Below are 23736 nucleotides of genomic sequence, written 5' to 3' on the forward strand. Positions count from 1 at the left end.
CACTTTGCGCCCCAAACGGGCGCAACGGCGATTTAAATGTATTTGCATGTATTACAATTGAATTAATGAACTGCCTGCCCAAATCTATCAGCATTTCCTCCTTTACTGCCGTGTTCGCCGATCCGGAATTGCGCCGAAATGAACCTGCTGAATAAAAGTCTGAATCGGGCGCTCCAGCTGCTGAAGAGAGAGTTCAGAGCTTCCAACGGCTCTCTGACTCAGATCAGTGGTGGGGGGGAGGAGGGAGGTGGGCCAGATCATTCTCTGGTTGGGGGAGGGGGGGGGGGGGGAGGAGGGGAGTGAGGCCATTTTCTGGTTGACGGGGGAGGAGGAGGGGTAAGCGGGTCAGATGTATCTCTGGTGGGGAGGGGGGGCGGGAGCAAGGCCCGATCGTTGTCTGGTGGGGGGGAGGGCCGATCGTTGTCTGGTGGTGGGGGGGCGGTGGGAATCCTGATCGTTGTCTGGTGATGGGGGGTGCGGGGGGAATCCTGATCGTTGTCTGGTAAGGAGGGAGGAGGAGGCGGGTCAGATGTTCCTCTGGAGATGGGGGAGGGGTGGGGGATGAGGCCAGATCGTTCTCTTGGGCGGGGGGGGGGGGGAGTGAGGCCAGACCATTCTTTGGTGGGGGGAGGGGAAGCCCGACCACTCACTGGTGGGGAGGGGACAGATGGATCTCTGGTGGGGGTGGGAAGAGGGGGACAGGGGGGTCCGCTGCCACTCTGCGGGCGATCGGTTGGGGGGGGTTGAAGGGGGCAGGGAGTCGCGATCAGTCTAGGTAGCGGGCGGGGCGGATATGGGGGACAGTGATATCTGTGGGGACCATCGCTCCCACTTTGCGCTCCCGGGCCGCTTTCTCCGCTTTCTGCGGCCCAGCAGCGATCTGACATGGGTGCACTTTTTCAATTTTTTTTCTAACTGCGCATGCGCAGTTCAGAGCTCCAATTGTTTCGGGTGCGCTAAGCCCCGCCCACAGCGCGAATGGGACTGGTGATTTTTTTTTCAGGCTGAGTGTGTATGGAGGCGCCTGAAAGCAGATTTCTAAGTCGGATCTGAATTACACCCAGATTCAGCAATCAGAATGAAAATGGTAAAATCAGGCCCTAAGACTCATTTTCAATTCCTGATTTATTATTTGAATTTAATTTCCACGAACTGGGATTTGAACCCTCGTCCCCAGAACATTAGTCTGGGTTTCTGGATTACAGGTGCAGTGACATTACCACAATGCCATAGTAGTTGAGGTTGATAACCAAGATACCATTAATGAGTGTGAGCAGAACGTTACAAGTGAAAGCAACCAGACTGACAATCCGCATGGTTCTAAAGACAGTGATGGCAAAGAACAACCTGATGCTGCCACTGACGTTTGTGAAGAGAAACTAAGAATAGAAGCTCTGACAAGTGAGAGAAGTGCAGAACAAAAAAGCTGATCCCCCTAAACCCTGGGGTCAAGGCTGAAGAAGAAGTGACTGAAATAGCTGATGTACCTGCTACTGATCTCACACATATTTCAGAGAAACAAGGATGTGTAATTTCTCTGGATCTAAGTAGAAGCAGCAGAACAACCTGTTCCAGTGCAGCACTGTAAAGTCAAACAGCCTGAGGTAATATCCTGTTCTATTCCAATTGTTGCCTTGCCTGCTAGAACTCTTGAAATGCCAATACCTAATGAACAACAAACTCACTGGGTATGCACGTGTCAATAACCAGCAGAAAGACAAAACCCGACAGTACTGACAAGTACCATTAACTCCAATTATTTTGTTCATTCATTCATGGGATGTGGGCATCGCTGGCTGGGTCAGCATTTATGGCCCTTCTTTAATTGCCTTTGAACTGAGAGGATTGCAGGGCAATTTCAGAGGGCATTGAAGAGCATTGCTGTGGGTCAGGAATCCCATGTAGGCCAGACCGGGTAAGGACGGCAGATTTCCTTCCCTAAAGGACATTAGTGAACCAGATGGGTTTTTACAACAATTGACAATGGTTTCATGGTCATCAATAGACTTTTAATTCCAGATTTTTATTGAATTCAAATTTCACCATCTACCAGGGTGGGATTTGAACCCGGGTACCCGGAGCATTACCCTGGGTCTCTGGATTACTAGTCTAGTGAAAATACCATGATGCCTCCACCTCCCAAATGAGAGCCATTCTTCTGTTTGTCCATCTGATTCATTACTGAGTGAAACATTGGGAGTGCACAACACTTCATTCAGAGGGCACCAATCACTGGACATACCCAAGCAACAAATACTTTTGCCAAGCAAGGAAACTGCTGGATCAGACGACTGTCGACCCACTACAGCTATGCAAACCTTAACAGAAGCTGACCAAGTCTCGTTGCTTTGAGAAAGAGCAGCCAGCAGAATGTCCTCAAAAGGCGGTACAAAGAACAAGAAGAAAAAGAGAACATCTGTTCATCATTTTTACCAGAAAAAGGAATCTCTATTGGAAAATCTCAGCAGGTCTGGCAGCATCTGTAAGGAGAGAAAAGAGCTGACGTTTTGAGTCCAGACGACTCTTTGTCAAAGCTAAAAGGCAGAAAAAGTGGGAGATATTTATACTGCAGGGTGAGGGAATAAAAGATGAGTCATAGCCACAGAAACCAGGGGAAAAGACTGCTAATAGCAGCCCATAGAGAGAATAAAGGGTATAGGTGTGAATGGCCAAACGGCAGAGAAGCTAAAATGAGAGGGTAAGTTGTGACAGATGAAGATGCGAGGTGGGGATGGGGGGGCGGGGGGGGGGGGGGGGGGGGGGGGGTGGCTAACCACCTCCTATTCACCATGGATGTGCAATCTCTCTACACCTCCATCCCACACCAGGATGGCCTGACAGCTCTTCGCTTCTTTCTTGAAAAGAGGCCTGAACAATTCCCATCCACCACCACTCTCCTCCGCCTGACCGAACTCATTCTATCTCTCAACAACTTCCCCTTTAACTCATCCCACTTTCTCCAAATCAAGGGAGTAGCAATGGGCACCTGCATGGATCTTAGCTACACTTGTCTTTTTATGGGATATGTGGAACATTCTTTGTTCCAGGCCTACCCAGGTCCCCTCCCACAAATCCTTTACCGGTACATGGATGACTATTTTGGTGCTGCTTCATGCTCTCGTCCAGACCTCGAAAAATTAATCAACTTCGCTTCTAGTTTCCACTCCTCCATCGCCTTCACCTGGTCCATCTCAGACACTTTCCTTCCTTAACCTTTCTGTCTCCATTTTCGACAATAGACTGTCTACCAATATCCATTACCAGCCCACTGACTCCCACAGCTATCTGGACTACAGTTCTTCACACCCTACATCCTGTAAGAACTCCATCCCTTTCTCTCAGCTCCTTCGCCTCCGTCGCATTTGTTCCAATGATGCCACTTTCCAAAGTGGTGCTTCTAATGTGTGCTCCTTCTTCCTCAACCGTGGATTCCCATCTACAGTTGTCAACAGGGCCCTGAACAGCGTGCAGTCCACCTCCCGCGCCACGACCCTCAGCACCTCCCCTTCCTTCCAGAACAAGGATAGAGTCCCCCTTGTTCTCACATTTCACCCCACCAGCCTCCACATGCAAAGCATAATCCTCCGCCATTTTCGCCAACTCCAGCATGATGCCACCACCAAACACATCTTCCCTTCACTCCCTCTGTCAGCATTCTGCAGAAACTGTTCCCTCCGGGATAACCTCGACCACCCCTCCACTATACCCAACACCTCTCCCCTCACTCATGGCACCTTCCCATGCAATCACAGAAGGTGTAACACCTGTCCCTTTACCTCTTCCATGCTCACCATCCAAGGTCCAAAACACTCATTTCAGGTTAAGCAGTGTTTCATTTGCATCTCTTTCAATTTGGTGTCACTGCTCCCAATGTGGTCTCCTCTGTATCGGAGAGATCAAGCGTAGACTGGGTGATCGCTTTGCTGAGCACCTTCGGTCTGTGCACAATCAGGATCCTGACCTTCCAGTTGCTGCCATTTTAACACTTGGTCCTGCTCCCATGCCCATATGCCTGTCCCTGGCCTGCTGCAATGTTCCAGTGAACTGAACGCAAACTGGAAGAACAGCATCTCATCTTCCGGCTGGGCCCTTCCGGTCTCAACATCGAATTCAACAACTTCAGATGATTAGCTCTACCCCACCTCGACCCTTTTGTTTTCATTTTATTTTATTTTTTACTGTTGTCTACCTTTTATTTCTTTATTGTCTTTCTTCATTTTTCTTCCCCCCCCCTTCCCTTCTCTCTCCCTTTGCTTCTCCTTTTCTAAATTTTACATCTGTCCCATCCATTTTCACCACCCCTCCCCCAACACCTTCATCTGTCACAGCTTACCCTCTCAATTTAGCTTCTCTGCCGTTTGGCCATTCACACCCTTTATTCTCTCTATGGACAGCTATTAGCAGTCTTTTCCCCTTGTTTTTGTGGCTATGACTCATCTTTCATCCCCTCATCCTGCAGTATAAATATCTCCCTTTTTCGATGCCTTTTAGCTTTGACAAAGGGTCATCTGGACTCGAAACTCATTTCTCTTTTGTCTCCTTACAGATGCTGCCAGACCTGCTGAGATTTTCCAGCATTTTCTCTTTTTGGTTTCAGATTCCAGCATCCGCAGTGATTTGCTTTTATTAAGGAATCTCTGTTTACTGATTCAAGTGTGTTCAAGGGAGAATATGGAGAACATTACCCTGTCCCTATATATAGTTGTACATAGTTAATAAATGTTTGGGTGCACTGTTTCCAGCAGTCTCTGTTAAACACATCCTGGGTACATTTCTGATAATATTTAAGATAGTAACATTGGTGATACTTTCCATCACGGGATTGCACAAGAGTAGAGGTAGAGGCATAAAGCTTGATTCATTTAAGAAATAACTGAATCCTGAAATAAGGGATTTAGAATCTTTCTGGATGGATTAATTAAATTAGGCCAAATGACTTTCCTCATTTGTAATTATACTATGATCTTGAACGGCAGAAAGGGAGTCATGACAATTTGTTGGCAAAGTGCGGAAGTATTTTGGTCTGCAAAAAAACAACTTTACAACCTAAAATACATCTTTAAATTAATACAATATCTTGATAGACACATGAACGGGAGGCAAACAGTGGGGCGGCACGGTGGCACAGTGGTTAGCACTGCTGCCTCACAGCGCAAGGGTCCCGAGTTCAATTCCGGCCTTGGTTCACTGTGTGGAGTTTGCACGTTCTCTGCATGTCTGCGTTGGTTTCCTCCAGGTGCTCCGTTTTCCTCCTATGGTCCAATGATGTGTGGGTTAGGTGGATTGGCCATGCTAAATTGACCCTAGTGTTAGGGGATTAGCAGGATAAATATGTGGGGTTACAGGAATAGGGCCTGGATGGGGTTCTGGTCAGTGCAGACTCGATGGGCTGAATGGCCTCCCTCTGCACTGTAGGGATGCTACGATTCTATGATGGAAACCACGTATTGGTGCAGGCTTGGTGGACCGAAGGGCCTGTTCCTGTATTGTATTATTCTTTGACTAACTGTTGTAAGGTTCAAAACTTACTGGCCTTGCAAGATTAGGCAATATTGTAAACTATCACCATTCTGCTAATTTCCAATTTTCTTTCTCATGTTTTATTCTTCGAATCACTGGGCAAAGTTTAATCATTGTTCAGCAAGAAACAGTTCATTAGGAGACCGTTTCAGTCCTGCATTTTTAAAAAATCCTCGCAACTTTAGCAACAAACAAGACCATCATTAGAAAACATGGTCCGTAATACCTACGTCTTAAACATTTAACAGAAAACAAGATCCATCTGTAAGTTACTTACTGATATTCCTGGGAAATCTGTTTAGCGATTCCATACGCTACTGGATCTCTGTCTAAGGCAAACACTGAGATGTCAGAAGCTTGCGAAAGGATCATTTTTGTATGGCCTCCAGCTCCAAATGTCATATCTAAAAATATCTGGAAAAAATGGCAAAGGATGTCAAATAAATTAGAATAAGAAATCCTTTTCAAAGACACAATGTGTCATTGTACAACTTTCCCAACACACAGGAAACAAAAAATGACATTCTATTGAAAATAAATATATACATATATATATGTATATTTGTTTAATTGTATACCCGAGCCATGTGTAGATGGGAAGTATTCATGTAAGGGGGCACCAGTAGATTTGCCACAGCTTTAAATTAGTAAACAGCTCTTCCAACCTGTGAAGGACATGTTTCCTATTTCCTCACCAGCCAGGTGAGAAAAATATTAATGAATATTAATTAATAGCCTGTTGAGAAACAATTTGGGATTTCTACGAAACATCATGAAACATGATGGGCACATTTTTTCCAAAAGATTTCTAAGTGTTGTCCCCAGTTAAGCCCACCAACACCTCTACTTTCTTAGAAGGCTACGGATATTTGGCATGTCCGCTACGACTCTCACCAACTTTTACAGATGCACCATAGAAAGCATTCTTTCTGGTTGTATCACAGCTTGGTATGGCTCCTGCTCTGACCAAGTCCGCAAGAAACTACAAAGGGTCATGAACGAAGCCCAGTCCATCATTCAAACCAGCCTCCCATCCACTGACTCTGTCTACACTTCCCGCTGTCTCGGAAAAGCAGCCAGCATAATCAAGGACCCCACGCACCCAGGACATTCTCTCTTCCACCTTCTTCAGTCGGGAAAAAGATACAAAAGTCTGAGGTCACATACCAGCCGTCTCAAGATCAACTTCTTCCCTGCTGCCATCAGACTTTTGAATGGACCTACCTCGCATTAAGTTGATCTTTCTCTACACCCTAGCTATGACTGCAACACTACATTCTGCGCCCTCTCCTTCCCTTCTCTATGTACGGTATGCTTTGTATGTATAGCACGCAAGAAACAATACTTTTCACTGTATACTAGTACATGTGACAATAATAAATCAAAACAAACCAGAGGGAAAAGCAGTGCGATTCCCACTGGATGAGTGGGTGTGATCCAGATCGCAATCTACCTAAACTTAAGACATTTTTTTGGCGCTTGGGGTGATTCTTGCCAGGAAAGAGATGTGTAGGACCTATAGGAAAAATGAAACAAAAGGATGAACAACTCATCCGTGGGCGGCACGGTGGCACAGTGGTTAGCACTGCTGCCTCACAGCGCTAGGGAGCCGGGTTCAATTCCTGGCTTGGGTCACTGTCTGTGTGGAGTTTGCACGTTCTCCCCGTGTTTGCGTGGGTTTCCTTTGGGTGCTCTGGTTTCCTCCCACAGTCCAAAGATGTGCGAGTTCGGTGGATTGGCCATGCTAAGTTGCCCCTTAGTTTCAAGGGGGCTAGCTGCGGTAAATGCATGAGGATATGGGGATAGGGCCTGGATGGGATTGTGGTCGGTGCAGAATCGATGGGCCGAATGGTCTCCTTCTGCACTGTAGGATTCTACACTGTAGGATTCTATGATTCTTTCAAATTTGACCACCACTTGGTCAGAAAGCCATAAGGACCTCCCCACTCATATCACCAAATAAAACTGAAAATGCCCAATGGTGTAATCAGACCTGGATGTGCATATTTTATAATCCTGCTGGTTTAAAGTGTGTTTTGTTCAGTAAAGCAGATTAAAATAGAAGAAAGCGGGAACAGAGCAGAATGTCACTAGGTAAATCTCATGCCAAGTTTAACTGTAGGTAAAATTAAATTGTTCTTCCTCAGCCACACCATTAAGTGAAATGGTTGTGGGGCGGAGAGGTGGGGGGTGGGGCTGGGAACGTGTGGATGAGATGGAAGATGTGCTGTTGTTCCTCCAGCTTGTGCTGGGCTTCACTGTAACAACGTACCAGGCTGAGGACAGAAATGTGAGCAAGAGGACAAGATGGCGAACTGAAACGGCAAGCAACCAAAAGATGGGAGTCATGCTTGCGTACAGAGGTGTTCCACAAAGCAGTCACCCTGCCTGTGTTTGGTCTGCCCAGTTTAGAAGAGACCGCACTGTGTGCAGTGAACACAGCAGACTAAACCAAAGAAAAAGCACAAGTGAATCGCTGCTCTAGCTGGAAGGAATGTTTGGGGCATTGGCGAGGTGAGGAGGGAGGAGGTAAGGAGGAAGCTGCTACATCTCCTGCGACTGCGTGGGATGATGCTGTGGGAAGGGGCTGAGGTGTTGGGGTGATAGAGAAGTGGACTCAAGGTCTTGTGGAGGGAACAGTCCCTTCACAATGCTGACAGGGGATTGGAGGGGGACATGTGTTTGGTGGTGGCACCATGGTGGAATTGGCGAAATGGCAGAGTAATTAGTATATTGTATTGTATTCATTGTATTGCTAATGGGAATTTTGAGGCGTGGTTCTATAACTTGACCAACTACCTCCTCACAATATATTTAGACTGGCCATCAGTTACATAAAAACTATCCAGAATGATCAGTATTTATCTTGACAAAAGTTGCAGTTACAGAGCACCTTCAGTGGAGGAAATGGATCCCAAAATCAGGGCGTAAGAAAAATGTCAACAGAAAATGTCAAAACCTTTAATTCAATAAAACCCAGTTAATTCAACTTAAATGTGTTTTCCACATACACTTGGAAGCGCAAGGCACTACTAATACAAATGAATGCAGTGAATATTTTAGAATTACTCATATACAATTGTTAAAGACCTACACAATTCCAATCAAACAACTTCTTTTAAATAGCTTTACTCGTCACAGGAGAATTTCATTAAATAAACCTTCTTTCTTTTGAAAGTAAGGGAATTCTACTTTATATGAAAACCCTTACACAATTATTGCAATCATACAGAGGAATTTATTGCATGAGTGGTGAATTTCTGGATGCTAATCTCAATGCAAAATCCTGTCTCTTAAATACAAGCATTATTTTCTTCTGCTGATCTTCATTGGTCCGGATTTCAAAGCATTTAAACTAAAATTCTCATTTTCATGCTAATTCCCATTATAGCCCCACCCCTTCTTATATCTGAAAGCTTCTCGAGTCCTACAAACCCCTCACTCTCAAAACCTATATTTCTCTGACTCTGTATCTTGCCATGATGTGGAGATGCCGGTGTTGGACTGGGGTAAACACAGTAAGAGTTTTAACAACACCAGGTTAAAGTCCAGACTTTAACCTGGTGTTGTTTAAACTCTTACTCTGTATCTTGCCACCAGTATTTGTGCTGTCAGTCATTTAGGTTCCACTCTGGAATTCCCTCCTAAAATCCCCATGTCTCTCCATTCCTCTCCTCTTTTAAGACCCTATTAAAGCCCACTTTGACAAAAATATTTTGGTCATCCTTTTTAATATTTTGTTCTTGCTTTGATGTCCATCTTTATCTGATAATGCCTCTGTAAAACATTTTGGGGTGTTTTTCTGCAGGCACTATTTAAACGCAAGTTATTATTGATGTTATTATCGGTCTTCCGTGGCGTTGCACGCGGGGAATCCAAACCAATTGTGGTCTTTAGGTGAAGCATGGTTACACAGTGGAGACAAATTGTAACAGGGCAATGTAATTCAGGCTGAAGAGCTGTGAGACATGACACTAAGCCTCATCAGAGTCTCCATTACCAGGAGGGTCTAATTGCAAAGTGACAAGTTCATATAGACACAGTGCATGGACAAATTTATGTAAATCACTTTTCAAATAAGCTTTCATACGGTGTAATTGAAACAAGTCAATGTTCATTTTCACTGTAATTTCTGAATAGGTAAACATTATGACAAACCTGGATTTCAGAAACATCTGTAAGCACATGATTCATGGAATATGTCAAGAATGAGAGTTCAGCTTTAGTTAAACAACTGAAGTGTGAAGACATTCAATACAACACTGATGAATGAGAATAGCGGCAGAGACCGGAACTTATTAGTTGCAGTCAGGTTCGAAAGATAATTGTAAGTCACAAAATGTTTAAATTATGGCTAAATACTTACTTCGTCAACACTACAAAAACAATATTTCCTATTTAGTTTGTTCACAAATGCATCAAAACAAAAATAAACCACAATGCATTCTTGGCTAGTTGCAGAGTGGGTGAATGGATGGGATTGTATTGCAGATCACTACGGTACGCACATCATTCATAATTAATTTGCGCTCATAGTGTGCTCACAATTGTTTCTAAATGTGTCTCTTCTTTCAAGTGAATTTATAACTAAACCTAATTTTGTTAAGATATAATCTGTCTTAATACATAAAAAGCAGTCATACATACTTAATCAACTCTCCAGCAGCTACAGATCAGAATTTTCTTTGTAGCCAGCAGCCTGGAAAACTAACACCCTGCTGGAGACTTTCAAGATTTTACAATGATAGGGTATGATGTTACCAGTTTTCTGACCCTCCTAGTTGGGTGAAGGCTTTTCTTCAGTCAATGGCATGTAAATTTGGCCACCAATATAATTTGAAAGCATATTATTCCTTTCCATTCAACCATTATTTCTTATCTCTTGAGGAAAGCATCCAGAAAATACATTGTGGTAATTAATTAGACTAAGTGGGCCAAAACAAAAAGATTATTTTAAACTATATTTTTCTCTCACGATTCAACAAGCTGTATTTATATAGTGCCTTTAACATAACAAAATGTCCAAAGGGGCTTCATAGGAGCATAATAAAACAATGTATGAAACTGGCGGCACGGTAGAGCAGTGGTTAGCACTGCTGCTTCACAGCTCCAGGGACCTGGGTTCGATTCCCGGCTCGGGTCACTGTCTGTGTGGAGTTTGCACATTCTCCTCGTGTCTGCGTGGGTTTCCTCCGGGTGCTCCGGTTTCCTCCCACAGTCCAAAGATGTGCGGGTTAGGTTGATTGGCCGTGCTAAAATTGCCCCTTAGTGTCTTGAGATGGGTAGGTTAGAGGGATTAGCGGGTAAATATGTAGGGATATGGGGGTAGAGCCTGGGTGGGATTGTGGTCGGTGTAGACTCGATGGGCCGAATGGCCTCCTTCTACATTGTAGGGTTTCTATGGACCACATAATGGAATATTAGATCAGATGACCAAAAGCTTGGTTGAAGAGGTAGGTCTTACGAAATGTCTTAAAGTTGGAAAGTGAGGTAGAGAAGCAGTGGGGGTATTCCAGAGTTCGGGATCCAGGCAACTGAAGGTATGGTCACTAATGGTGGAAAAAATAGAGTTCAGGATGTGCAAGAGGTTAAAATTAGAGGTGCGCAGATATCTTAGAGAGTTGCAGGGCTGGAGGAGAATACAGAGAGAGAGGAGCAAGGCCTTGACTGGGAACCAAAGAATACATGGAATGAATGGCATTCAACAAGAGAACTCAATTAAAGGACTGCTATGTCTAGATTCCAGCTGAAAGGTCTTGACGTGTATCTGAACCCCTAGTGAACTACTGATATCCAATCTATAGTTGCTGGCAAGTGGGCAAAATGGACAAGTGAGAAACTTAAATGATACACTGGTTACACTGCATTGCTTTATTTTCTAAACCTTTCACAGCCAATGACAAGCGTTGGTGCTTTATTACATAATGACTAATATATCAAAATAAAGAAAAGTTCCCAAATATTCCAATCAATCATTGCATTGGTTTAGAATCCTGATCATTTGATTACATTTTGAGTACAGTCAGCAATCTGCAAGATTCCTCACATTCTGAGGAAGAGGGCAGCACGGTGGCAAAGTGGCTAGCACTTGTAGGGTCCATTCATTCCTCTGAATAGACGGAGACGGCACTGATATGAAGTTGAATTTCTTTTATTGAACAGGTCTTAAAAATAACACATTACAGAAAACGAAGATAAACTAGAGGGAGAGAGAGATACAGAGATGCCGGCAAAAGCCAGTCCTGTACTGATTGAAGCAACACACAAAACAGACTCTGGACCGATGTAACTAAACCTAGTACTGTGACTACAATATACGTTCATTCTTATCTGTGTTGAAATTGTTTGGTACATGCTGTCTCTGTCTGCAAAAGCAGGTTTTTGCAGCTTGTTATGAGGCCTTGCAGCTGCTGCTGTTTGGCTCATGAGAAAGCCTGCCTTTGCTGGCGTTGTGCTTTCAAAAAATATAGTCAATTTTTCTAGCTAATCCCAGCATGCCTGCTGCGTTTTAAAATGTGATCAAGTTAGCTTCAAAAGCTTAGCATTTAAATGTAATTGCATAGGCAGAAATATCTTAAAATGAAATCTTTGCATTAAATAAGCAAACCATAGCTAAGCATGCATAGGATCCCTCAGCACTGTTGCCTCACAGCGCCAGGGACCCGGGTTCAATTCCGGCCTTGGGTCACTGTCTGTGTGGAGTTTGCACGTTCTCCCCCGTGTCTGCGTAGGTTTCCTCTGAGAGCTCCAGTTTCCTCCCATACTCCAAAGATATGCAGGTTATGAGGATTGGCCATGCTAAGTTGTCCCTGAGTATCCCAAAATATGTAGATTAGATGGATTAGCTGTGGTAAAAATGTATGGGATTACAGGGATAGAGCAAGGGAGACGGCATGGGTAAGATACTCTGTCAGAGAGTCGGTGCAGGCTCGATGGGCCGAATGGTCCCCTTCTGCACTGTAGAGATTCTATGATTCATTAATAAGAATATGATCACTTATGGAAGACCAACAGCATCCTTACTCTATCCACAGCCGTTCATCATCAGAATCACATCCGCCTCATTACAACTGATGTAATTCTGCAGCTAAATGGCAATAATTACAAATCTTGCTGCTGTTCTATTTGGTTGGACCAGAGTGCAATTTGAATACAGAAACACAGCAATGCACAATGAAATCAAATTTCAACAGCTGCAATATATTAATTCAATAAATTAACTCTGCACTGAAATGGAAAGTTGGATTCATTTGTTTGGCTGAAGGGGAGCATGAAAGGAGGAAAGAAATCTGAGTGAATTGCGTATATATCATACTTTTTCAATTCTCTTAGTTAAATCTCAAATGTTTCCCGTCAAACAAATTATTTTCAAACGTATTGTGCGGGCAAGCACAGCAGATAATGTAAGCTCAGATAGGTTCTATAAATCAAAATACAAGGCATTAACAATATAAAAACACAACATTAGGCTTAATAGGCACATGTCAGTGTTTATACTCGATATGAGCTTCCTCCCAATGTTTCTCATCTAATCCCATCAACGTATCCTTCTGTTTCTTTCTCTTTCATGGGCATATCTAACCCCCCCTTGAATGTATCCATGCTATTCACCTAGGCTGTTTCTATGAACCTATGAATTAGGAGCAGTAGTTTTAAAGTTTATTTATTAGTGTCATAAGTAGGCTTACATTAACACTGTAATGAAGTTCCTGTGAAAATCCCCGAGTCGCCACACTCCGGCACCTGTTCGGGTACACTGAGGTGAAATTTAGCATGACCAATGCATCTATCCAGCACGTCTTTCGGACTATAGGAGGAAACAGGAGCACTCGGAGGAAACCCACACAGACATGGGGAAAACATGCAGACTCCACACAGACAGTGACCCATGCCAGGAATCAACCCTGGGTCCTGGAGCTGTGAGGAAACAGTGCTAACAACTGTGCCGCCATGCTGCTCCAGTAGGCCATTCGACCTCTCAAACCTACCCCATCATTTGATCAGGTTCAACTGATTGTGGCTTCAACTCTACATTCCTGTCTTCCCTCGATAACCTTTGACTCCCTTGTCAATAAGGAATCTATTTAACTCGGTTTTAAAACTATTCACTGCTCCACTGCTCTCGGGGGAAGGGAATTTCACAGATTAACTACCCTCTGAGGGAAAAATATTTCTCATCTCTGTCTTTTATTTTTAAACAGTATCCTCTAATCCAGGTCCGTCCCATAAGGGGAAACCTCCTCTCGGTATCTATTCTAAAGTCCTCTCAGGATCTTACATGTTTCAATAAGATCACCTCTTATTCTTCTAAACTTCAGTGGACACAGGCCCAACTTATCTAACCTTTCCTCATAAGATAATTCCTTCCTCCCAGGAATCAATCGAGTGAATTTTCTCTGAACTACCTCGAATGCAACTAGATCCTTTCTCAGGAAAGGAGACCAAAATTGAGTACAGTACGACAGATATGGGCCGAAATTCTCCAATCTCACATGCCCCGCTACCGGTGAGAATGGAAAATTTGGCACTCAGCCAAATGTCCATTTACTGCATCGGAATTGGAGAATCCCAGCCACAGGCGAAGTCGGAGAATTCCGGCCATGGTCTCATCAACACCCTGTACAACCGTAGCAAGAGTTCCTGCTTTCATTTTCTATCTCCCTGGGGATAAATGAAGCATTCCATTTGCTTTCCTAATTACTTGCTGTAGCAGCATCCTAAGCTTTTGTGATTCATGTATCAGAACACCCAGATCCCTCTGTACCATAGAGGTCTGCAATCTCTCGCCATTTAAATAATATTTCTTTTGGCTTCTTGCATAAGTGGACATATTCCCACATTATACTCCATCTGCCAAATTCTTGTCCGCCCACTTAACCTACCTATATCCCTTGACAGACCCTTTCTGTCCTCTTCATAACTCACTCTCTTAGTTATCGTTGCGTTATCAGCAAATTTAACAACCATAAAGTTCTCCAAGTCATTGATATAGATTGTAAATAGTTGAGGCCCAGCACTAATCCCCGTGGCACTCCAGTTGTTTTATTTTGCCAATACAAAAATGACCATTTATCACTAAGCACTGCTTCCTGTTAGCCAACTAATCCTCTACCCATGCTAATATATTACCCCCTATGCTAGAGCTCTTACTTTGTGAGGTCACCTTTGATATGGCATCTTAATATACACCTTTTGGAAACCGAAGTAGACAATATCTACTCATTGCCGGTTACTCCCTCAAATAACTTATAGTTAGTCAAACACGATTTCCCTTTTACAAAACCATGCTAACTCTGCCTGATCACATTAACATTTTTCTAAGTGCCCTGCTATATGGGCAGCATGGTGGCACAGTGGTTAGCACTGCTGCCTCACAGCGCCAGGGACCCGGGTTCAATTCCCAGCTTGGGTTACTATCTGTGCGGAATCTGCATGTTCTCCCCGTGTCTGCGTGGATTTCCTCCGGGTGCTCCAGTTTCCTCCCGCAGTCCGAAAGACGTGCTGGTTAGGTGCATTGGCCATGCTAAATTTTCCCTCAGTGTACCTGAACAGGCGCCGGAGTGTGGCGACAAGGGAATGTTTATAGTAACTTCATTGCAGTGTTAATGTAAGCCAACTTGTGACATTAACAAGTAAACCTTTTAATAATAGATTCTACCATTTTCCTTATGACAGATGTTAAGCTAGTTCCTGTTACAGTTACTGGTTCCCAATCTGATGAACATTTCCAGAATCCAAGGAGTTTTGGAAAATGATAATCAATGTACCTACTAGCTCAGCAGCCACTTCTTTTATGACCCCATAGTGGAGGCCATCAGATCCTGGGGACTTGTCAATCTTTAGTTTCAATAGTTTTCTCAATATCTGTGTGGAGTTTGCACATTCTCCCGTATCTGTGCGAGTTTCCTCTGGGTGCCTTGGTTTCCTCTCGCAGTCCAAAGATGTGCGGGTTAGGTTGATTGGCCAAACTAAATTGACCCTAGTGTCAGGGGATTAGCAAGGCAAATATGTGGGGTTACGGGAATAGGGCCTGGCTGGGATTGTGGTCGATGCAGATTTGATGGGCTGAATGGCCTCCTTCTGCACTGTAGGGATGCTATGATTCTTTCTCTGTGATTGTAATTCCTGTGCCAGCAAGTTTCACCTTCCAGTCACTCTTTGGGTGAAACTGTTTCTCCTGAACTCCCCATTAGATTTGTTGATGACTTGCTGATGCAGACTCGATGGGCCGAAGGGTTTCTCTTCTATGATTCTATGAGTCACCATGCCCAGTTCTGGTCTGCTTACAAGTGGAAACATCTTTCTTAGGTCTACTCTATAAAATCTGTTCAGAACATTGCAGAGCTCCGACTGGCCGCCTCAGAGTGTTCAATTCTTTTTAGAGAAAAGTGCTCCAGCCTATTCAATCTTTCCTGAAAACCTCTTCGTCCTGGTATAATTCTGGTGAATCTCTTTGCATCTTCTCCAGTGCCTCCACATATATTTTAAATATGGTGACCGGAACTCTCCATTGTACTATGCGGAGTAACCAAAGTTCCACTAAAGTTTCATATCATTTCTCTTTTTAAATCAATACCTCCAGAAATTTCCATGTGATTAAATAGCACACTGGCTGAGATAAACTGGAAAACAGACTACAAGAATTAAAAGGGCACAGAAAAAGCTGGAGCTCCTTGGGTGTATAGGGAAATTAAAATGAGACTTAAAAGAGGGGCATATGACAAATCTAGAGCTTGTAATATAACATCGGACTGAAAATAAAAACACACAGGAAAAGCCAAACGTAATTAGACCCAAGAGGTAGCATAAAAAAAGGCAGACAATTAAAGTAAATGAGGCAAGAGGGTTGCTTAGTTAAAAAAAGAATAGGGTGGATTAAGAATAAGAAAGAAAATCTCGTGTAGGTTGAGGTGATGGCAGAGGTCGTAAATGATTAGTTTGCCTCCAAGGAATGACAGTAGAAATGAAAAGATACAATGAGGATAACCATAGGGAACAAAATAATTAGTGGGGCAAAAGTGGAAAAGGCAATGTTTCTGGGTGGCATGCATCAAAATACACTGAGGGAAGTCAGAGAAGGAATTTCAAAGATTCTTACCATAGTCAAATATTCTTGAATATGGAGATTGTTTTAGAGGTTTGGCAGCTTGCCAATTTAACACCACTGTTCAACAAAGAAGAAAGGGATAAGCCAGACAAGCAGTAACCAGTTAGCCTGTCAAAGGGAAACTTTTAGATACAACGGATTGGATTTTCATCTCCTGATTGGAGGTGGGAATAGGGTCGGGGAAGTTTAGAATCTTTGACAGCGAATTCCAATTGTAAAAGCAAAATACTGTGGATGCTGGAATCTGAAACAAAAACAGAAAATGCTGGAAAATCTCAGCAGGGCTGACAGCATCTGTGGGGAGAGAATAGAGCTAAAGTTTCAAGTCTAGATGACGCTTAATCGAAGAGTCACCTAGATTCGAAACGTTGACTCTATTCTTTCTCCCCACAGATGCTGTCAGGCCTGCTGAGATTTTCCAGCATTTCTGGTTTTTGTTCCAATTTGCAATGCCTTCCTGACTATTTTAATCTGTTTTTTTTCTGGGTTGGGATGGGCTTTGAGTGCGAACCCTCCATGCACCTCTTCTGAGGTTGGGGCCATTGTGAGGACTGCAGGAGAGTTGAACTTCCTTCCCCATGCTATTTTAGTGTGCTGCTGCGGGTTTGGAAGCCGTAAAAGAACCCACCTAGTTTGAGAGTTTGTAACCAGTGAGGGAAGCTTACTAAGGAGCCTGAAACATTCTTCCAGGTAAAAGCTAAATGTTTTGACACCTCCCAATGTCACTGTTTGATGCTGAATTGTAATTTAGTTGTTTTTAATGTAGTGATTGACCCTAGAGCTCTGAACGCAAAGATATGTTGACCATTAAATTTGCTTTTGTTGTCTGCCTTTCTTTAAGCCACATCTTGGGCCCTTTTATATTTTGTTTTTCTTGAATAATTTTATGACGTCTTGTTATATTACAAGTTCAAGATTTGTTATACACCTCTCTTTTAAGACTCATTTTAATTTCCATTTCCATCCAAGGAACTCCTATTTTCCATATCCTTTTAATTCTTGCAGTCTGTTTGGTCCATAACCTAATAATCACTCATTTTAAATGTACCATTGTTTATGCACCATTGTACAAGTCTTGACATGCATTAAAGTAATTTTCCCAATGGAGAAAGTGGCATAATGCATTGAAAATCCTGTCGACAAAATGTGCTCTCCTGTTATGTTTTGGACTGAGATTTACATGTCCAGCAATCTTTAGGTTTGTAAAAACATGGCTCTGCTGTTGAATATAAAAAAACCTAAACATCTGCTACACTCCATTGATTGATAGACAATCTGCTTGAAATGGAAATGAACATGATCTGCAGCTTAAAAAGGCCATCTGGTGTTTTAGTTTCAATGGATTGCACTGTTGACATTTCCCAAGGTTTGTTTTGATAGCTGGAGCTATGATGAATGCTTGTATGAGTTTCAAGAGGTCCAGAACTATTTATCTCAGCAGGAGCGGGGGGGGGGGGGGGGGGAGGGGGGGCTCTGATTATATTTACCTGACAGTTTTAAGAGGTTAATAAAGGCATTGTAAAGGCATTAATAACGACATTGTATAAGGATGAGTGTTTGCTTTTACAACAGAGTAACCACTTCAGGGGATTTTAATTTTAATGGGTTTTATGGAGGAGACCTTTTTCAGCATCAAATGTCTTTGAATCCGACATATCTATTAGATTGTTAGAAGTTTATTTTGTAATGTTCATTTCAAAGATATCCCGAGGTCTGCCCAAGGCAGCTATTTGGTGACTGGTTATAAAGGGTACATGGCAGGCATGGAGGCAGCATGGGTAGTACAAAAGGTATGAGGAGGACATAGGATATATGAGGAGGCATGAATGGAAAGATGGCATATGAGGGGCAAAGGATGGCATAGGAATACGAGGGGCCATGGTGGGACATGGGTGGTGGGTGGGGGAGGTGAACGGATGAGGATTAGGGGGCATAAGAACTATGGTAGAGAGCTGCACCAATGTCCCAGTGAAATGAGGTGGACCTTCTAATCAGTCCATTTCCGCACCTGGAATCCACCATGGCTTGTAAACTGCATGAGAAAATAAATATCCTAGGCACCAGCCATGGGTTGGTGCGCCATTTGGAGGCCACAAAAGTTGCATTTTCTCACCTACACGAACATCCCAGTTTATAATATAGGATCAATTAAATGTCCACTTAGGGAGACAGAGATTAATAAGACAACTAGAATGATATACGAGAAGGCAGCCATGTCTGAAATTTACACAAGCTCTTTGAAGAAGTAACGGAATGTATTAATAATAAAGGCAATGCAGTACATGCTGTTTTCAATGAGACACCACACTGAAGACTGGTTGATAATATTAAGTGCACAATATCAAAGGGGATATAACAGCATAGTGGATCATTAACCAACAATAAAAAACAGGGAATAGTAGTGAAATGTTTCCTGACTGAGGAAATAAGTAATCAGTGTTAAGATGATTACTCTTAACGTCTATAAATAATTAGGATTTTGGTATAGATAGTATATCATCGAAATTTGGAGAGTTACATTTAAGGTAAGTGGGTGAGGGAGAAAGGAATGGAAGGACATGTTGATTGTGTGAGATGAAGAATGATGGAAGGACATTCATGTGGAGCATAAACATTGAAATAGACCTGTTGAATGGCCTGTTTCTGTTTGGTAAAATTGTCTGTAAATGAACCCTATTCTTTGCCTGCTATTTTTTTTTAAATGGCTTTACATAATCTGCCTCTCTATTTTTCAGGATCTATGCACCTTTACCTCCAAAGCCTTCTGCTCCTCTACCACACTCAAGATACTCATTTCTAAGGAGGATGTGGCCTCCTTATTATTCGAGTCAAAATATATCACCACACCCTTATCTATATTGAGGTTCATTTACTAATTACATGCCCATTCTGCAAGTCCAATATATACCTGTATTTTCAGTGGATCATGTCAGGGGCTATCTTACCAAATATATTCTAAGTGCCGAATGAGCGTGAAAATAGGAGTTTCAGAGCCTGTTTTTTGGCGAGAGAAAAGTCAAATCTTATCACACTTGGAAAAAGAAATGAGACAAAATGTGATTCTCGCCAGTAGGGGGAGCGGACAGGGTTTATTCATTACGGGAAACCGGCTGCTAACTGCTCGTGGGCACTACTGCGCCTGTGCCTGATCTCTTAGTACACTATGTACAAGTGCAAGATTGCCACCATAGTGAACTAATTGGACATCTTTCCTTAACTGGTAAAGTCCAGTTGAATTATCATCTGATCTGAATGTAGTAGTGCGAACACAAATGATTTGGTTCTATAATGAATACATCACACAAGCAGTTGGTCTTTGAGCGTATTCTAGATTTTACAAATAGTTTTTCTGGCAGCAATTCATCCTTAAAATAATAATTTACATATCAATTCTGCACTTCATAATTTAATCAGCTTATACCAAGTAGCTGCCACCATAATTGTAAGTATCAACTTGTATCTTTAGCCTAATTAATAAAAAATGACAACAAAATTAATGCTTGAGAAAAATGTGCATTAATTGGGTCTACCAACTGTTAGCTGGTTGTTACAGATACTTAGCATAGACTGAGATTGCCAACACAAAATTATTAAATTACTGTATATTGTATCCAGTGTGACAAAGACTAAATTTATTTCAATTATTATTTAGTCATTGACATTTCTGTATCTTTTTTTTAAAATGCATAAATCGCGTTCTGCCTGAAGCTCGATTAAGGTTTATTAATACGACATTAGGCATTGCCATCATTGGTTACTGAAGATTATCTGAGGATTCAGGTATAAATTAACCAGAAAATTAACTTAAGCTATTTGTCTTGTGCAGTACAAATTACAAACTGGCTAACAAGAAAACATACCATACTGTAGAAATCAGTAGAAAATCTGTATAAAAATCAACGAACCATTACAGAGTTGCAAGTGTACTTTCTTGAACATAAGACATTCAACTTTTCTGCAATTTATCCCATAAGCAACTGATATTTCCCTCACATTTTAACACGAGCAACAGTGTATGGGGGCGAGATGACTACACAGTTGACAAATTTATCATTAATTAAATCCAATAAGTGCAGTGATGAAAGAAGTAGAGCAGAAAAAAATAAGTCTGAAAGTTGTCCAATAGTCATAGACTTGCACTTTACAGGAATAGAGTTTGACTATATTATAATAATCATGTCGTATAGGAACCCACCAATGTAATTTCTTTGTGACTGAGGCTGACTAAAGAAAGGATAGTTTCCAACCTCCACTTCAAATTCCGCATGGAGCAGAAACCATCTGACTATAAATATATGTGTTGCTGGGTGGAAAATTCCTCACTAATATAAAGGACCAAGAAAGGAAACAGATTGTATCATTGGCAAACCCCTCAAGCTGCATCTTCTAGAATGCACGTTGCAAACTGTCCCAGCACTCCAATAGTGAACAAATGAATACGTAATTAATAAAAATTGACGTCGGTAATGGGAAAAAGTCGAGAGCCCATTATCAAAGATTTTGTAGCACTTGGAAAACAGTGGTAGAATCACAGAGTCAACATGTATCTATAAAATGGAAATCATGCTTGACAAATCTACTGGGAATCTTCGAGGATGTAACTAGTAGACTTAATGAGAGGGAGCCAGTGGATATGGTTTATTTGGACTTTCAGAAGGCTTCCGACAAAATCTTGCATAAGAGATTGGTGTGTAAAATTAAAGCACATGGAATTGGGGGTAGTAAATTGAGATGGAGAGGAAACTGGTTGGCAGACAGGAAACAAAGAGTAGGAATAAACAGGTCTTTTTCTGAATGGCAGGCAGTGACTAATAGGGTACCACAGGGATCAGTGCAAGGACCCCAGTTATCCACGATAAATATTAATGATTTCAATGAGGGAACTATATGCAATATCTCCAAATTTACAGATGACACAAAACTGAGTAGGAGGGTGAGCAGTGAGGAGGATGCAGAAATGCTTCAGTGTGATTTGGACAAGCTGAGTGAGTCGGCAGGTGCATGGCAGATGCAGTAAAATGTGGATAAATGTGACATTATCCATTCTGGTAGCAAAAGGAATGCAGATTATCATCTGAATGATAATTCAGGGTGAGCAGGGGTGAGTTTAAATTCATTTTTGCTGTTTCTACCTGGTACTGGCAAGGTATCTAGAGGGGATGGGTGTGCAGGCAGTGCTATGTTCCTCTTGCACTATGTTTGAGGTGAGGGACGACGTCAGTGTCCCTGCTGATTACACCTGTGGGAAGTGCACCCATCTGCAGCTCCTCCAAAACCGTGTTAGGGAACTGGAGCTGGAGATGGATGAACTTTGGATCATTAGGGAGGCAGAGGTGGCCATAGACAGAAGCTTTAGGGATACAGTTACTCCGAGGAATGAAGATAGATGGGTGACGGTGAGAGGGGCTGGGAGGAAGCAGTCCGTGCAGGGATCCCCGGTGGTCGTTCCCCTTAGCAACAAGTATTCCGCTTTGGATACGGTTGAGGGGGACGACATACCAGTGGTGAGCCGCAGTGAGAGGATCTCCAGCACTGTGTCTGTCTCTGTGGCTCGGGAGGGTAAGGGGGAGAGCGGGAGGGCAATAGTTATTGGGGACTCTTAGTTAGAGGGATAGATAGGAGGTTCTGTGGCAGCAAATGAGACTCAAGGATGGTACATTGCCTACCGGATGCCAGGGTCCGTGACGTCTCGGACCGTGTCTTCTGGATTTTTAAGGGGGAGGGAAAACAGTCACAAGTCGTGGTACACATTGGTACCAACGACATAGGTAAGAGAAGGGATGGGGATTTAAAACAGGAATTTCAGGAGCTGGGCTGGAAGCTGAGAGCCAAGACAAAACATGTGGTCATCTCTGGTACGTTGCCGGTGCCACGTGATAGCAAGTTGAGGAACAGGGAGAGAGTGCAGTTAAACATGTGGTTGCAGGGATGGTGTAGGAGGGAGGGTTTCAGATACGTGGATAATTGGAACACATTCTGGGGAAGGTGGGACCTGTACAAACAGGACGGGGTGCACCTGAACCAGAGGGGCACCAATATCCTGGGAGGGAAATTTGCTACGACTCTTCAGGGGGGTTTAAACTAATTTGTCAGGGGAGTGGGAAAAGGAGTTGTAGTCCAGAAGTCAGTGTTGAGGGTGGTGAGGTATTGGGGAAGGTATCAAGGTCAAGGGTGGGTACCGGTAGACAGGAAGGTGGGTTGAAGTGTGTCTACTTCAATGCAAGGAGTATCCGGAACAAAGTAGATGAACTTGGGGCGTGGATTGATACTTGGGACTACGATGTTGTGGCCATTACAGAGACGTGGGTAGAACAAGGACAGGAATGGTTGTTGGACGTTCTGGAGTATAGATGTTTCAGTAAGTGTAGGGAAGCTGGTAAAAGAGATGGAGGAGTGGCATTGTTAATCCAGGATAGTCTAACGGCTGCGGAAAGGCACTTCGAGGGGGATCTGCACACTGAGGTAATATGGGCTGAGGTTAGAAATAGGAAAGAGGCGGTCACGTTGTTAGGAGTTTACTATAGGCCCCCAAATAGTAATAGAGATGTGGAGGAAGAAATTGCTAAGAAGATTATGGATATGTGTGGGGGTCACAGGGTAATTGTCATGAGGGACTTTAACTTTCCAAATATTGATTGGAACCTTTGTATGTCAAATAGTTCGGATGGGGCAGTTTTTGTGCAGTGTGTGCAGGAAGGTTTCCTGACACAATATGTGGATAGGCCGACAAGAGGTGAGGCCACATTGGATTTGGTACTGGGAAATGAACCGGGCCAAGTGTTAGATTTGGTTGTGGGACAGCACTTTGGAGATAGTGACCACAATTCGTGTCTTTTGTTATTGCAATGGAGAGGGATAGGGCCGTATGGCAGGGCAAGGTTTACAATTGGGGGAAGAGGTAATTATGATGCGATTAGGCAAGAATTAGGGGGCATAAGATGGGAACAGAAACTGTCAGGGAAAGGCACTAATGAAAAGTGGAACTTTTTCAAGGAACAAATACTGGGTGTCCTTAATAGGTATGTCCCTGTCAGGCAGGGAGGAAATGGCCGAGTGAGGGAACCATGGTTCATGAAAGAGGTGGAATGTCTTGTGAAAAGGAAGAGGGA

The 23736-nt window shown here is 43.0% G+C and overlaps 1 protein-coding gene across 4 annotated transcripts in view; it reads right to left on the reverse strand.

Annotated features, from left to right (window-relative positions):
• Positions 1–23736, reverse strand: part of mettl15 (methyltransferase 15, mitochondrial 12S rRNA N4-cytidine) — a 149740-nt gene that overhangs the window by 73149 nt on the left and 52855 nt on the right. For all 4 annotated transcript variants that reach the window (XM_078221018.1, XM_078221020.1, XM_078221021.1 and 1 more), the window contains exon 2: positions 5798–5934. In XM_078221018.1, coding sequence (XP_078077144.1) covers positions 5798–5934 — 137 coding nt within the window. The remainder of the gene's footprint in view (positions 1–5797; positions 5935–23736) is intronic.

Source organism: Mustelus asterias, chromosome 9 (genome assembly GCF_964213995.1).
Source record: "Mustelus asterias chromosome 9, sMusAst1.hap1.1, whole genome shotgun sequence".
Lineage (NCBI taxonomy): Eukaryota > Metazoa > Chordata > Chondrichthyes > Carcharhiniformes > Triakidae > Mustelus > Mustelus asterias.